This window comes from Apostichopus japonicus, chromosome 15 (genome assembly GCF_037975245.1).
Source record: "Apostichopus japonicus isolate 1M-3 chromosome 15, ASM3797524v1, whole genome shotgun sequence".
NCBI lineage: Eukaryota > Metazoa > Echinodermata > Holothuroidea > Aspidochirotida > Stichopodidae > Apostichopus > Apostichopus japonicus.
Genome location: NC_092575.1, coordinates 12,400,580 through 12,417,028, shown reverse-complemented (window position 1 = coordinate 12,417,028; position 16,449 = coordinate 12,400,580). Strand labels below are relative to the sequence as shown.

Below are 16,449 nucleotides of genomic sequence, written 5' to 3'. Positions count from 1 at the left end.
CATATTTGTACTCTACATACCTCACACGAGTGAGGTGCACAGAGATTGAATAAAGTTGAATCTTAAAATTGAGCTCTATTCTATAACAAACAAAACAATACTATTATCCCCGTAGGACCTCTCGCGAGGTCGATCAGGGGTTAACCTCCTTTTTTTGTTGTTGTAACATTTGAACGTGCTGCAGTGCTACATAGCCCATGTCTTCAGCTAACTACCTTATGGTGCGGTAAGACATATCCTTTGAAAACTTCTAACTATGCTCTAGGGCGGCGTTGGAAAGTGGCGAATGTATATAGTATGTAAGTGAATGGAAAAAAGTTACTGTGGTACTGGACACACGCCAGACGCACCTGCAATATAAACATAACGTGGACTATCCGTAAAGGCTTCAATCGTATTATACGTGGAGGTATAACAGGATAGTCGAGCTGGTCAGAGAAAAGAAGGCCGTTGCTCACAAAGAAAGATTGTTTTCCCCGTCTGTGAGTACCGTATCTACAAAGAAAGGCTGTCGGTCATGGTATTGTTTCGGTAGGGATATTGAGGAACTGCAAACTGTTGTTTGTTTATCGACAATTGTATTATTGTCAGAATTAGACGATAGCTTGAACATGTTTGTTGATGACAGTATATGATCATTTTCGATTCGACAGACAAACAGTACGGTACGCTTACTGCAGGGTTGTGATCAAGGATACTGAACATGTAACAATTAAAGCTAGAAAATATTTGTCAGAATTAACACCCAACCATATATATTTCATCTGTCGGGTTGTGAATTTGTACAGACTAAAAGATCTGCTTTATTGGCTCAAATTATAGCACGCTATAGCTAGGAAAGGATTTTTGATTACGTAATCGACCTGCCACGGTCGTTAATCGACATCAGGCTCTAAAAATTCGCCCGTAAAGCTTCTTTACTTCTTTATGGGAACACTGTGTGGAGATGTGTTCATGTCTACAGTGTATAGTTAATCATACAGCGTTCACACAAAGACCCTCATAAAAGAAAAAGAGAATGTGGCAGGCGTTGCAGACTAATTAGTGAAAGAGGTCAGTTTACTATTTTACAGCATGTCTACCTTTATAGGCCTACGTTAATCGAGCTAGGATGACAATTTATATCATAAACTATCAATCCAAGGACCACAGATATTAACATAGATTTTAACCATTCAATACTTGTGATCCCCTCCCTGTGCAAATGACAAACCAACATTCATTTCCAACAATGCAGCAAAAAGTTCCAGTCTTCCAACTTTTCGAGTGATTTTACATCACAGACCCAGCCCTAGTGGCGTTCCACGGGGTAGGGATATGTGATGAAACAAAATGTTGAAGGCTCTCCGCTGCTAACAACGCTCCGATCTGTCGATGGATACATATCCGGCAGGTTTTTATATCGTAAGCCTCTGAAGAAGATCTTGCTAGGATCGAAACGTCAGGCCAACTTACTTTTACACATTCTATTACACAGGCTCTCTAGTGGATAAGCAGTTTGCTAACAGTTTTATTTTATTTAGGTTTTTATATCAGTAAATCATCCAAAAATCCCTCCTACTACGACCATTACCTTCATAGCAGGGCTGATGAGTTTTGCTTTCTCTTGCACTCGGTTTTTCTCCTTTTTGATTGCAAGGTTGTAGCTGCATGTGTAGATCAGGTAAGAGCACATGGCAACTATATCATAGCCACATCGGGTAATGGATGAATAGTTCTCCTGTAATGTATACATCAACATACTAGTCTATCTAGTTTGTCATAACATGATAGCCAACATTTGATTCCGTGTTGTTGACTAAACAAATCGCTTTTAGGTTGCAATTCAGCCTTGTTATCGAAGACCATGTTTAAATTGTATCCAATACATGCTCTTTGACCGTTAATTATATATGCTTATCAATTTCCAGATAAAAAATCTCTCCAACTTTATTTACATGGGTGCCTGTTAAGATCCCAATAGACAATCGGGTCATTTAGCTTACATGTAGAGATTATGAAGAGTGTAACAATGCAGATGAACGAGGTACGCCTAGCTGTGTACAGTACTACTGGCTATTTTATTGTACTGCACATGTATAGGTGCTCGTAAGCATTTACTCAGTGTTAAACTACGTGAGAGGGTTCGTCGTACACGTGTATACAATCTTCTGTAATTCTTTAAAATTCAACTTGAATGTCTTCTTTCAACGTATTCACCAGTGGATAATTCAGGTAATATTATTTGTAGGTTTGCCATGTGTATTCATAGCATGACACGTATATACGGGCATATATACTCTGAATTGAATTGTCATAAAATTTCAGTGTAAAGTGTAAAGTTATGTTAGCTTTTATTGCTTCTCGCACTACTGGCTGTCAACTGGTGCAACCAGGGACGTAGCTAAGGCCTGATGATTGGGGGGGTGTAGTGGCTGAAATTCCAACTGGATGGATTTTGGAGCTAGAAAATTCCAACTGCTGCCTTGTACCCCCCTCCTCACCCCCCCCCCCCGCACTAATCGTCAACGATACGGTCAGTGTCAGTCAGACACCCCATCTTTCGCGACTGCACTTTTGTACCTTATGGGGCAAAGTTTTTGCTTATGTTGATATGGCACTTTCAAACTTCCGTAGATTATCATTGAGTGTTTTAATTGTATACCATAGAGACAATGTACATCCCAACGGCGTAGCCAGGTATTTGAAAGCGGGAGCACTTTTTTTGCGATTGATATGGGGGAGGGGTCTAAGGGGAGGGGGTGTCCCCCTTCCCTTTGAGATATTTTTGAACAATTGAAGGTCCTTAGATGCGATCTGGTTCTGTTGCTAGTTTCATCATTATCATATGATATCATATTATCAGCAGATTTTGTTTCCTGTTTGAATTCTTTTACATGTTCTTTAACATAATATATCAGAAGGACAAACATAGTGCTTTTTACAATATTTTCAGAAGGATGATTCTTGTTTATTGTCCAGTGTCTGGACTTTAATACATTTGACGAACTTAACTGATGGACAATATAAACTTTCATATTTTGTAAGACAGCCAGATTTGCAGTGGCCTAAAAAAAAATCGTTATCGCCGTGTATTAGCAGTGTAATAATTATTTATAGGAAGTGCGTATCACGTACGATTGCTAGCTTAGCTTCATAACATGCTGTTCGTGCAACAAAGTAGGAAGAATCATAGAAAGGATGAGAACGCACGTTGTCGTCGTCGTTGTACATACGGTTCGTGACATTCCATCGAGTGAGGTTAGGTAGATATGTATTTTATTACGCAGTTGCCAATTGTAGGTTTGAAATAGGCTATAGGCTTAATTAAGCTAATTGCATCTGCCAAACCAAGTAATTAGTTGAATCAGTAGGCCTGAATGTTATTACGACTATAATCGAGTTAATGGAGCTGACGAGTATTCAATATCAAAAGAGCACTGACAAAATACCATGCTAAAAAACAACAGTTTTTAAACATTTCTTCGACACTCAAAGGGGGGGGAGCAGTCGCTCCCCTGCTCCCCCTGGCTACGTCCCTGGTATGTCCTGAACTTACTTGAAGCTAGGTAACAGGTTCGACCCACCCAATAGCAAAATTAATACATAAATTATCCGAATTGAAGCTGGCGAACGTTGTATTTTTTTTTAGAGTATTCAAAGTCATACGAATTTTTGTATGGTGGAGTATAAGGATCGCGAGATACAATTTCTCAATGTGACGAGGAAAACGTGGTAAATATGACTGATTATAGGTCAATTTTGATCGAAAATTTTATGTCACTCACAAATTACAGATCATATGAAAATAAGAGTGCGACAGTCAGAAAACTTAGAGTGCGACAGCCGGAAATTCCGAATTGAAGCTGGCGACAGTCGGAAATTCCGACTGTCGCACTCAAATTTTCCAACTATCGTCATTTTATCCAAGATTGGGGGGGTGAGACACCCCCCCACACCCCCCTCTAGCGACGTCCCTGGGTGCAACGTATATATATATATATATATATATATATATATATATATATATATATATATATTATATATATATATATATATATATAAATATATATAAATTTATATATATATATATATATATATATATATATATATATATATATATATATATATATATATGTATATATATATATATATATAATTTATAATTTTGATTTCATAGTCCAGGCCTTTATGGTTGTCGGGACCGTCATCTTCACCTCAAAAACAATCATTCCTTGCCTTGAAAATTTACCGCTTTATTTCAAATATCTCACTGTCAGCTTGTCACAATTTTGATGACTAATAGGACTGCAGGTATCAATCTAACATCGAATTACTGGTAGGCATATCAACGTGGCAAATCACGAAAACCAAAACGACAAAACTTTGCCTCGGCAATACACATCTCCTTTAGGCATTAAATAACGTTAAGTTTACGGATTATGTTTGTCGAGCAGTTCACTGATTAACACTTTGAACATAGATTATGGTACAAAGTTGATAAGGATTGCTCGTAATATACTATTAAAACACGTATAATAATACAATATTTCTATTGCTTGAGATATTTAAGTAGGCCTATATCACCTGTGCCAAACTTTGGTAAAACTTATAATAATATATCGGCCTGAAAGGCAGTTAGTGTATAGGAGGTTATAGTCAGGCCACATATGTATATGATGGGAGATGCCGAATGGCATATTACCTACACGGTCACGTCGGGTATAGCTGTAATTGTAATGTATAGTTTTGAGTTTCCTCTTCTACTATTTTGGAGGAAGGCCATTCTAGAATGGAGGACAATTTTACAATTCGTCTGGATGATAACAAATCTCCGAACAAAATTATATGCTTAAATTAGTCTGTTACAAACAGTTAGAAAACGGGATTCCTAAAGTTGTTGTAGAGTGGTTGCTTCCAAAACTTAAAGTGACATGATACAATAAAATTAAGTATCAAAATCAATTTCAAATCGTTATCCGAGAACGACAACAAGAGACTGACATTGGGCAGTGGGGCCCGTCATGGATAGTTTGCTTGTTCATGACCACCATATAGAGTCGGCGATCAGATGATTGGGAATTTTCAAAGTGAACAGTGCTTCATTTCCCCAAGCGAATTACTTGCACTTCCGGCTGTAACTAATGAGAGAAAATTAGTCATCAAGTAAACAAGAATTGATCGCATGTGAACGAATGGATGGGATATACAAGAGTGCAGACTGCCATAATATACTTATACTTATGTACTGATTTCGCGAAACGACAGCATCGTCATAGGCTATTGTAGGCCCAGTGTTAGTGTAGTAACGACTCATCGGGGAGCATGGCCAACTGTACTATAAATTCCCGAAGGCCGTCGCTTTCACAGATCTTTCTACACGAGATTAACTATAAACAAAGAGTACATGGACTGCAGAGAGTTCAAATCAGGCCGAGAAAGAAGGCAAACCTATAGTGACAAGGTGTTCTCAATTTTGAGTGATAATTTCGCGAAACGATGAAAGGCATAGCATAACATATATATATATAACCAGCGTACTAGCCTATCCGGCTCTCGTAGTCTAGCTGCCACTAGAAATATTAGTCCGACTCTCAACTTGAAGTCGATTCTCTCTTCTTCAGTCGGCTAGGAAGCTTGGGTGTGCTTGGAGACAGGAGCAGCTGTGCTGTCTCAAACAGTTATGCGACTCAAAATCTGGTCGATTTGTATTAAAAAAAAACTTTACGTACCCTAAGCTCTAAAATTCCGTCCAAGAAAAATATTATTGCTGAGTCTGCAAATGACCTCTATGGGATAACAAGAAAATATCGGATACTTCGTAGTGTCAGGGGGTTTCACGCATGGATACATGCAGGTCTTGTCTCTATATGTCATTCTTTATGCTCTAAAAGAACCATATAAATCGTAACAACATAACAAATCTTCACATTACAGAATTACATTTAAAGATTGAAGTAGTGCAGTGTTGCTGATCCTTAAGCCGCATATTGAGCTAGGTTACAACTTTGTGGATATCAGACCGACCCACGTTATGTTCACATGTAATTGGATAGCTCTCATTCTAACCGAGAAATTAATAAGCATTTGAGCTGTTCCTTGTTAGTGAGAAACGAAGCATTATGAATGACGTAAGGCACCAACTTAATAAGGATCCAATAATTTGTTTTTTCATATGTCAAGGAGGAATATAATCTACGCATTCTGGTGGAATTTGCATAAAAAATCCTACGTTTTGTTTCGAGAACTTGAAGCAAACAGGTGTGATGTCATCGATGCCCACAGAAATATTTTCTTTTTCTGTAAATTTGCATCCAATGAGCATGCTACTCCAAAATTTGATGTATCCATATTGCACCTTTGTCACAGGTAATTATATGTCAAAAACTTCACATCTTCTTTTAGGCAAACAATCAACCCTATCCAATCAAAAACAACATATTGGAAAATAAAGCAAAACAAAACATAGTTTGATCAGTTTGCTTCTATGACATTGCACGTGTTTGCTTCAAGTACACTTACAGACGTAGAAACTGTGAAAACTTCAGCTGTCAATATCTCAAATATATCAAATGCAGTACAGAATTCTAATGCAACTTTCGCGAGAATGCATACATTTTGCTCCTCTTTAATATGTCAAAAGAAAATTGTTCTGCAGAATTCTTTTAGGTTTGATATGTTGTAGACCATCAAAACCCCACTGATATATCATTCCAGATTATACAATAATACCAATTTTAAGGTTTGGATAAATGATCCTTTAAATAGCTTAGGTTCATCAAATAAGTGACGGACCATTAGATCAGTTTCGAAGAAGCAACAGAAATATTAAAACTCAATTTTTCCTTTTTCTTAGACTAACATAACACGACTAAAACTATGTTTAAGTAATCCTTTATTTAATAAAAAGTCAAAATAAAATAAAACTGTTAGCAAACTACTTATCCACTAGAGAGCCTGTGTAATAGAATGTGTAAAAGTAAGTTGGCCTGTCGTTTCGATCCTATAGCAGGATCTTCTTCAGAGGCTGAATGACAAGTCGTAACAAAAAGTTGTAACATATGCTTAATATATTTCATCGTGAAACGTGCTGACCAATTTCATGATTCCTGGTGTCAATTTAACCATCTTATACTATAACTATGCTTTCATGTAATTGATCTTAACCGTAATTTAGTGGTAACCCAAGAATAAAGTAGCAAAGTCAACAAATATGTCAGATGCTTTGAAGAATTTTCGTCTTAGTTTGTCATTGTTCAACCACAAGAAACAAACTAAAATGCTAGCAAAAAGCTATTCTGGTACCTTTAAAATATGGTAGATCTCTGGAATGTTCCTTTAAGACTAGCCTATATATATATATATATATATATATATATATATATATATATATATATATATATATATATATATAAATTGATGATGACGTCGGCTCTTCGATGCAGGCCTTTAGGCTAAATGTTTATCCATTTGATTTATAAATTCTACTAACTCAATCACAGTTATTGCCTTATAACACCATGTCGTTGATATTTTTGTTGTTGTAATGCATTGCAAAAAGTGTTAGTTATTTAAGGCTGCCATAGATCTAAATATGCTTTCCTTTGAATTTTGTCGCATCTGAGGGCAGTGACGTCATGATCTATGTGTTAGACTAATTAAAAAGAGGCCACTTTAATTAATGAACCTCAGATGTTTAAAGGGTCTCATTTCTCAAAAAGTCTATAAGTGGGAATAGAAATATGTAATTTGGACTGATATCAGTGCATTAAAACTGACCTTAAATTTTTGCCTAGAAAATACCTCCTTTAAAGTTACTCTGACGCAGTATAGATATGCGTGAATTATTGACACATTGCTGGTATCCACGCTTACATCCTATGCATAGTGACCAAGTACTCATATAGCGTATGATGCCAGCAAACGCTATGTAAAACAGCAGGACAAGAAAGGTTACTGGTATGTACTCAGCGTATACTCAGCATGATCAAGAAAGTTCCTGTCCAAAAAAATTACCCTTTGAGACTGTGTGGATAGAGGTTACTGAAGGGTTGGTTTAACCACCGCTCCGCATCAAACAGACACAAGTTACCATGCTATTTTAGATTACTGTGTGATATACTCAAAAATATAACTATATAGGTAATGCTGCCAAGTCGCAGTTTTGTTTTTTTCAAGTCCATTCACGGGTTTCGTCGTTTCAAACTGCAAGTTATTAATTTATCCTTTGCAATATATTGTATGGACTCCTGTACAGATCAACATAACTCAATTCATCGTCTATTGTTTGTTATATTTTATTGTTTTTATCATTTCCCTTCTTTCATTCTTGTACTTCATGATTACATTTTTTGTGTGCAGAAAACTGAATTCGAAGATGGGTTTCTTACGACAGGCTGGCAGAGTAGCGTGGGCGTATAGGGCTACCTTAATCATCATACTGGTACCAACCCTGGCATCTCCATTGCTTGCCCAGCATTCTGGGGTAAGTTCTTGTAGACCTTCAGGGAAGGAGGGTGAGTGAAAGGTAAGAAAACTCCGCAAAGAGAAACCTCGGCCAAGTCAGCATGCCCCCTTCAAGCTAAGCAAAGCTGCCGGAGAAATAAACCCATTAATTATCGTTCTCTAAAAAGTTCACATTAGGCTGATTGCTCCCAGTGCACCCCTACTCCCACCCACGCCCCACCCCCTTTACATGTGGTAAAATAGAAGAATATCTTACGAATATTTGAAGTAACGTTTAGCTGGGATAAAGTAATACCATGCATTTCCAGTCCACTGCAAAGATTTCCAGCGTATTTGAAAGGGACTACCCCCACTAGATAATGTTCCATATGACCAGTAAGATATGTTGGGGGTTAGAAACCCCTGTGACCCGGTTGTGTCATGATTATATCCCTACCAGTTGTTATACCATATTAAGTTGGGATAAACAATTCTCGACACGACATCATGCGCTGAAGCTGGATCCATAATAATTGTACATATACACATATATATATATATAGCATATATATATATATATATATATATATATATATATATATATATATATATATATATATATAGCCCATATATATATATATAGCCCATATATATATATATATAGCCCATATATATATATATATATATAGCCCATATATATAAATATATATATATATAGCCCATATATATATAGCCCATATATATATAGCCTATATATATATATAGCATATATATATAGCCTATATATAGCCTATATATATAGCCTATATATATATATAGCCTATATATAGCCTATATATATAGCCTATATATATATATATATATATATATAGTAGTGGTCCACACTGATAATATAAAAGATAAACAAGCGAATATTTTTAACAACGACATACTGCTATATTTCGGAGTGGTCACCACTCCATCGTCTGGCAATTGTACAAGATCAATTCAATACAAGGGCTAATATACATCCAAGGACGACAATAGTGATAAGCATGAGTGATTTTTAAACTAGGAATGATTAGAACAACCAGCAAATTTTTTAGTGAATATTTTTAACTTAGGGATGAATAGAACAACCAGCAATAGAAAGTATATAGGGATTAGAATAGCTCCAACCCGTTTCAATTTAGGTCAGCATTGAAGTCTTTTATTAGGAGACTCTTTTTAATCTTCCTCCTGAACCACTGGGTTCATTTTACCAATAGTGGCACAATGGTCAACAAAGGTAGGCAGATGATGTTTATGCGCAGTACAATGAAGGTTAATAGCGCCTTTCTCACCACCAAAGGAGCTCATCAGATGTTCGTTGAACCTATCCTTAAGCCGTCTATTGGTTTCTCCGACATAAAAGGAATCACAGTCTGGACAGTTAATCCTATAAACAACATTGTTGGCAAAATCTAACTTATAGGCATCCTTGAAATTGAACAGAGCAGAGATTTTCTTTTGCAGAAAAATTATTTTGATATGTATATTGTCATTACACAACCCCTTAATGTAACTACCTAAAGTCTAGCGAGTTTATCACTGCTGGGGCCACAATATGGTAATTTAACATAAACAGTATTTACTTGGGTGTCCCCATGGTCTAATCTAATTACAGGACCCATGCCCAGTTGTTTTCTTAATTTATAAGTATAGTTTTCCATTTCGTGCAACAACTTCCTAGGGTAACCGTTTAAAATCAAAATACGTCTAATATATTGCAATTCATGAACGAACAAGGAATCCGACGAACACAATCTACGTGCACGTTCATGTAAAGCCTTAATAACCGCAATTTTATACTTTTTGGGACACCAGGATTTCCAATCAATGTACAACCTGTAAAAGTTTTCTTACGGAAAACTGAAGTAGCGATAGTGTCAGTGCCACTGGAGCCAACCATTCTGAAAATATCTATATCAAGAAAAGCACTTTTACCCCCGCATTCCATTTAATAAGTAAATTGAATAGATTTATGTAGAAAATCGTATATATATATATATATATATATATATATATATATATATATATATATATATATACATATATATATATACATATATATATATATATATATATATATATATATATATATATATATATATATATATATACATCCATTTCACTATATCTACCATTTTTGCTTGTATTCCTATGTATATAGGCCCTTTAAGACATAGCCAGTGGTGTATATATAGATATGTATGTTATTATCTTCTACTGACCATTAACACATTTCTATCAATCTACAGCCAGCGAAGGGAGGATGGGTTGTAATCGTAATGGCGGCTTACTGGATCACGGAAGCGTTGCCATTAGCTGTGACGTCTTTACTCCCTATGATACTCTTTCCGTTACTAGGAATATTGGACATGGATGATGTTACTAGGAACTACTTTAAAGATACAGTTGTGCTGTTCTTTGGTAGTATGGTCATGGCGGTTACCATTGAAGAACGGAATGTCCACAAAAGGATTGCCCTAGGAACTTTACTGATAATGGGTTCGAAACCAAGATGGTAGGTCTGCGATCTTGTTTCCCCCTTTTTTTTTCTTTCAATTTAGTTATAGCATGTGGCAGAAAAAAACCCAAGAGGTATATTTGGTCTAACAAACGAATTTATTATTCCTGAATGGTATATTCGGAAGAAGGAATAAGTGGGCGGAGCCCAGGGAGCGAGGGCGCAGTGCTGATGCGTTCCAATTTGTGTAGTTAGGTAGATGGGATGGTGTGGATGTGGACTGGGAGTGGGTAGGGTTTTTCCAGCAGATGTTCACTCTTCAATTGAAGGAATTCAGTAGCCACTGGAGCATTCCATGCCGCAACTCTCTCTGTCTACGACTATGATTTGAGCAACAATACTCAATACTTTTTCAAATATGTATCTATAGTTTGGACTATTTCAAACTTGCTCAAGATGCTATCATTTTTACGAGCGGTGAAATTGTGATTTTGGACGTACAGCTGTCAGTCTTAGTGAAAATGGTTTTACTTTGAATATTGTATAAGGTGTAACGACACGAGTCATCCTAGGCTATATGCATACTGAGGTTGTACAGTAGGCTATATTGAATTCTCTGTTGCAGGTTGATGTTAGGGTTCATGATCAGCACTGCATTCTTATCGATGTGGATATCCAACACTGCTACCACCGCCATGATGGTACCGATCGCTCATGCTATTGTTATTCAGATTATTAAAGATAGAAAAATGGTGAGTAACTTACTGTGTCATACATTGTGACCTTTTTTTTTCTTCAAATGAACTGATGGAATGATGCACGTTGTTAATTGTTATTCTTAAAATATATATATACAGCTAACGTATGTACGTTGACCAACTTTTAGATACGTTCTCAGCAGAGTATCTACTTGTAAATTAAGTAGTATGTGTCTAGCAAAAGTCCAGTTTGAAGCAAATAGCCTTTGTTTAATCTACTACAGCTCAAATCATCAAAACCTTCATTGATGGTGACCGGGGTAAAATCAGACCTGGATGACCAAATCGACGAAAGGTAAGCAAAAAAAAATGCAACCAAAATGATTCGTCCTCGAACTTAAAACCATATATATGTTACTTAAGGGATACTGCGGTATTCCGTAAATCGGTTACCGGGGGCGGGGGGGGGGTGCATATTGTGACATTAAACTTTCTAAGATACTCTAGAGCAAAGTTAACTTGTATTAAACAAGATAGAAATGTCTAATTTTCATGCACTGTTCTTTTATATTTCTCGTGTTCAATATGCGCATGTGTAATGTACCCACTGACATGCTCTAGAGACTGCTTTTGCGAAACCCAATTGAAATCTTAATATTTGTTTCGAAAGATAAGTTCTCAAAACAAATTGAAGTGGTTATTAAACAGCTATAAAGAGTGTACACTCTAAACACAGTAAACAATGGATATGGAGATGTTGCTGTGATAAATTTTTACCTTGACAGGTTTGTATATTTTGGACCTACAAGCGATTACGAGATTACCGTCCAAGCAATGTCGTCTGCGCATAAAGTGTGCTGCATATCTTTACTGTGGTTGTATCCCATATATCGTATGTGCGGTTCTATACTATACGGAGATTGATTACGCATGTAATCTTCTGTGTTTACTAATACTACTTTAAGGGCTCACTATGGTTTTGCAATTCTTGCTTCCTGCTCATTGACTGTTTTGAAACGCTAATGAAGTGTTATGTAGGTTACTGGAAATTGGGTGGAAATTTAAATACGAAAAAGCCGTCAAAAAATACCCTGCCAGTCAATCATGTTTCTTCAGACAATTACTTGCTAATGACTGAATATATGTGCATGAGGAACCGGACATAGAATTTGACTGACAGAGTAGTGATTGAACGGCAGAAACTGCCGTCATAGGATTAAACACAGTGTTTGAGGCTCCAAACTCTGAATCATACCTTAAGAAACTGTTGGCAGACAGTGGCGGAGCTAGGGGTATTGGTCAGGGGGGGGGGGGGGGCAAGAATGGTCTGTAGGGGCGCTTTCGACGCTATCTAAGCTGAGCGCCACCACAGGTTGGCGCGGAGCGTACAGACAATTTTTGAGTAAAGATACTCTCTAGATCGCAGGAAATGACCCTTTCCGGGCCTTGCTAATTTGCAGATAAACGAAGTATAAATAGGTGTCGTCGCCATTTTGTCAGAAAATTACACCAACAGAATGTGACAAATGTCAATAGGTAGATGAGAGCGCAATAAAAAGTCAATAATCGCGAATAAGTAAAAAGTAGTAAAAAGCTGAAACGGGCGCCAGCAGTCCATTTGAGTCCGTCAGGGGGGGGGGGGCATCCGCCCCCTCTGACTATATGGACGCTCCGCCACTGTTGGCAGATACCAGTTGTTGCAAGGAAACTATGTCCGGAAAAATCTAAAAAAATGATTATTTTGCAACATTTCATAAACTAGCAGGTATATGTTGCTTCAAAGAAAATAGTAAGCACTGTTACCATGGAAACTATAAAAATAAAGTCATATTTCATTACATGTATTTTGTCATTTTAAGTCACATTTTATGCACATTTATGCGAGGAATTCGGCTTCGTCAAGGGAAAGGAAATTATGCGTAGTAAGTTGTTCTGGTAAAGAGATGCGGAAAATAACTGCTTAAAAAACTTATATCAATTATTGTTCTCGTGTAAACCAGAAAGAATGTACAACACAATAATCCTGCGTTTGAAACAACGGATGAGAAAGATTTCAAGGAGGCGGACATCGACAAAGAAGATCAGACAGGAATGAAGACAACTGATGACAAACCTGACGTCACAGAAGACGAACTCGATATTGCGTCCCTGACACCAGAAGAGCTTGCTCTGTCGAAGGGGCTCTTACTTAGCATTGCGTACTCTGCAACCATTGGAGGCACAACAACACTGACAGGGACGGGTACAACAGTGGCTATGACTGGTATAATCGAAGAGTAAGAAACACCTATATAAGCTATTGAAACTCGGCTGTGTATTGGGGGAGGAGCTCCGGGTAGTCCGCCCCTCCCCCCTTTTGAAACATATTTGGCACTAAAACTTAATAGATTCACAAATGACTTCTTGTACACATGGCCACATTGGATAGATAGGTATAACAGTTTTCACGTTTTTCCTCTTTTTTTGCCGGATAAGATCATCGTACATACCGCTTTATGGGTAGTAATGTCGGCAATAAGGGTATACCGACGGGTACCGGACCCTGCATCTTCCAAGAAATTCTGGATCCACTAATGAGTATTTTGGAAGAATTCTGTTCTATACTGTAGTGTCATGCTCCGCTTTCAGAGCACTGGTATTCTCAGTACGAGCAGTATGAATGTCATGTTTCTATCAAATCAAGGTTAGGAACTGTCTTTACTGTCAATAACAGTGCTTTTAGAGCATGGTATTTGAATGAGTACACTTTATAGAGGTATTAGCATTAGGAAATTGTCCCAACTGGCTGCTTTTCTGTGTGTTGGATTTCCGGGGTTTTTCGGGTAACATTAGGTCAAACCGCGGAGATACGATTAAAAACACGGTACTTTTGCACACATAATTAACCATAATTAATACTACGAATCAGTGAGATTGTCTAACTATAAAATGCATTAAGAAATAAGCAAATGCTCTACACAAAGACCGCTAATCATAATAATACCAGAAAAATGAGGGAACAAGGCTTAGTGACGAGTGGGTTAGGTAAGTTGCAGGTTTAATGTTACGCTTTGCCAAATTTCGTATAGCTCTTCTTTTGGCAAACAGAATGAAGGAATGTACAGACTTTCGCGAAACTTGTTGAACCATTTCGTTTACGCTCACGTGACACTCAATTCCACACTACACATCGTTTCCACACAAGCCACATGGTGTAATGCACATGTTATAGAAAGTGACGGGTAGTGCGACAGACAGAATGGTCAAGTTATAGGTGGAAACCCTTTCTGTTTTTCGTCGCTATATTTCGACGCAGAGTGGGGGTGGGGGGTGTACTGTTGTGCATGTGCACCAAGCATATTGACTACGCATGCTTGGTATGCTGGTAGCGTCCATGATTTAGTTTCACCGCCTATTAGCATTGATACGATGCTTTTTGCGCGGGTAGACTATATACTTATTAATTCTACTTTACCGAGAGTTGCAGATCAAGTATCACACATACATGTACTGCAAGCTTGTGCTAAAAAAATCCACATTCTTATCGCCTGTCGTGTTTACTTCGCACGTGATAGTCACAGCAGTTATAATGCGAACCTGCGAACTAAATAAACAACTTAACCCAGAGGAAATGATGGAACAAAGTTGTAACTTTTTTTGCTGTTCAATGATGAGAATGGAATGCATCGTTATCGTATATGCAGTGACATATCCAGGATTTTCTGACCCGGGGGGCGCGAATTACTATCTAAGCGGAGCGCCACCATCGGTTGGCGCGCAGCGTACAAGAAAATTTCTGGTTTTGATACCCCCAGATCACCAGAAATAGCACTTCTCGAGCTTGAAACTGACCAACCAGATGTACACTTTTGCCTGAGAACCAAGTATTTCCAAATGGTTTTTTTTTTCCATCTATAACCTTTTTGAAGATTGTCATCAGTCACACACCATGTTCGACCTCATCACATCTCATGCGGATCATTGCTTTTGTAGGTGGTTCTAAGTCGCGGCCCTATGGCAAGCCGTTTTAACATTTACCTCGCAATTCGACTTAAGTCGAATACATTCACTTAAGTGGAATTCAATTTCACTTAAGCAGAATACTATTTAACTTAAGTGGAATTCTATTTCACTTAAGTGGAATACCATTCCACTTAAGCTTAATTGTATTTTACTTAAGCTGAATTCATCAACTTGTCACTGCATTTTACTTAAGCTAAATTCTATTTCACTTAAGTGGAATTGCATTCCACTTAAGTGGAATTGTATTCCACTTAAGTGGAAATGCATTTCACTTAAGTGGAATTGTATTCTACTTAAGTGGAATACAATTCCACTTAAGTGGAATGTCCTGTCTATTTCACTTAAGTGGAATACAATTCCACTTAAGTGGAAATGCATTCCACTTAAGTGAAATGTGATTGGATAGTCTATTTCACTTAAGTGGAATGTGATTGGCTAGTCTATTCCACTTAAGTGGAATGTGATTGGCTAGTACATTTACCGCCAAACTTTGCCCATGCCTTTGCGCGCCATTATAAACAACTTGCCGCGATACGTGTACGTACTTCCGTACTTCCGAGTGGGGGGATATGACCTTGTTGACTATCTAAGCGTAGCGCCACCATGAGTCGGCGCGAAGCGTACAAGAAAATTTTGGGATTAACAAACCCTCTAGATGGCCGGAAACGGCACTTCCCGAGGTTTCCAAGCGGCATATACCTAACTTTAAAATAGGGATATCATGTCCGAAATATCTCATAATCAGGATCCAAAATACTTTTTTTTTTAATTTCGGGTGTTATTTTGGGAAAATTGCCCCTGTCAATCTTGTTCCAGGCGCTACGTTAGAATGTTCGA

The 16,449-nt window shown here is 37.5% G+C and overlaps 1 protein-coding gene across 5 annotated transcripts in view; it reads left to right on the top strand.

Moving 5' to 3' along the window:
- Positions 1 to 278: 278 nt before the first annotated feature.
- The window catches only part of LOC139980738 (solute carrier family 13 member 2-like), a 29,367-nt gene continuing 13,196 nt past the window's right edge, over positions 279 to 16,449 (top strand). Inside the window, exons 1-6 of one of the 5 annotated variants that reach the window (XM_071992621.1) lie at positions 279 to 482; positions 8,341 to 8,464; positions 10,704 to 10,969; positions 11,538 to 11,664; positions 11,895 to 11,965; positions 13,611 to 13,886. In XM_071992621.1, coding sequence (XP_071848722.1) covers positions 8,357 to 8,464; positions 10,704 to 10,969; positions 11,538 to 11,664; positions 11,895 to 11,965; positions 13,611 to 13,886 — 848 coding nt within the window. In that variant the 5' untranslated portion in view covers positions 279 to 482; positions 8,341 to 8,356. Of the gene's footprint in view, positions 483 to 502; positions 532 to 1,029; positions 1,054 to 1,986; positions 2,215 to 8,340; positions 8,465 to 10,703; positions 10,970 to 11,537; positions 11,665 to 11,894; positions 11,966 to 13,610; positions 13,887 to 16,449 lie in introns of those variants that run through there. The other 4 variants (XM_071992619.1, XM_071992622.1, XM_071992620.1 and 1 more) reach the window with 4 other exon arrangements.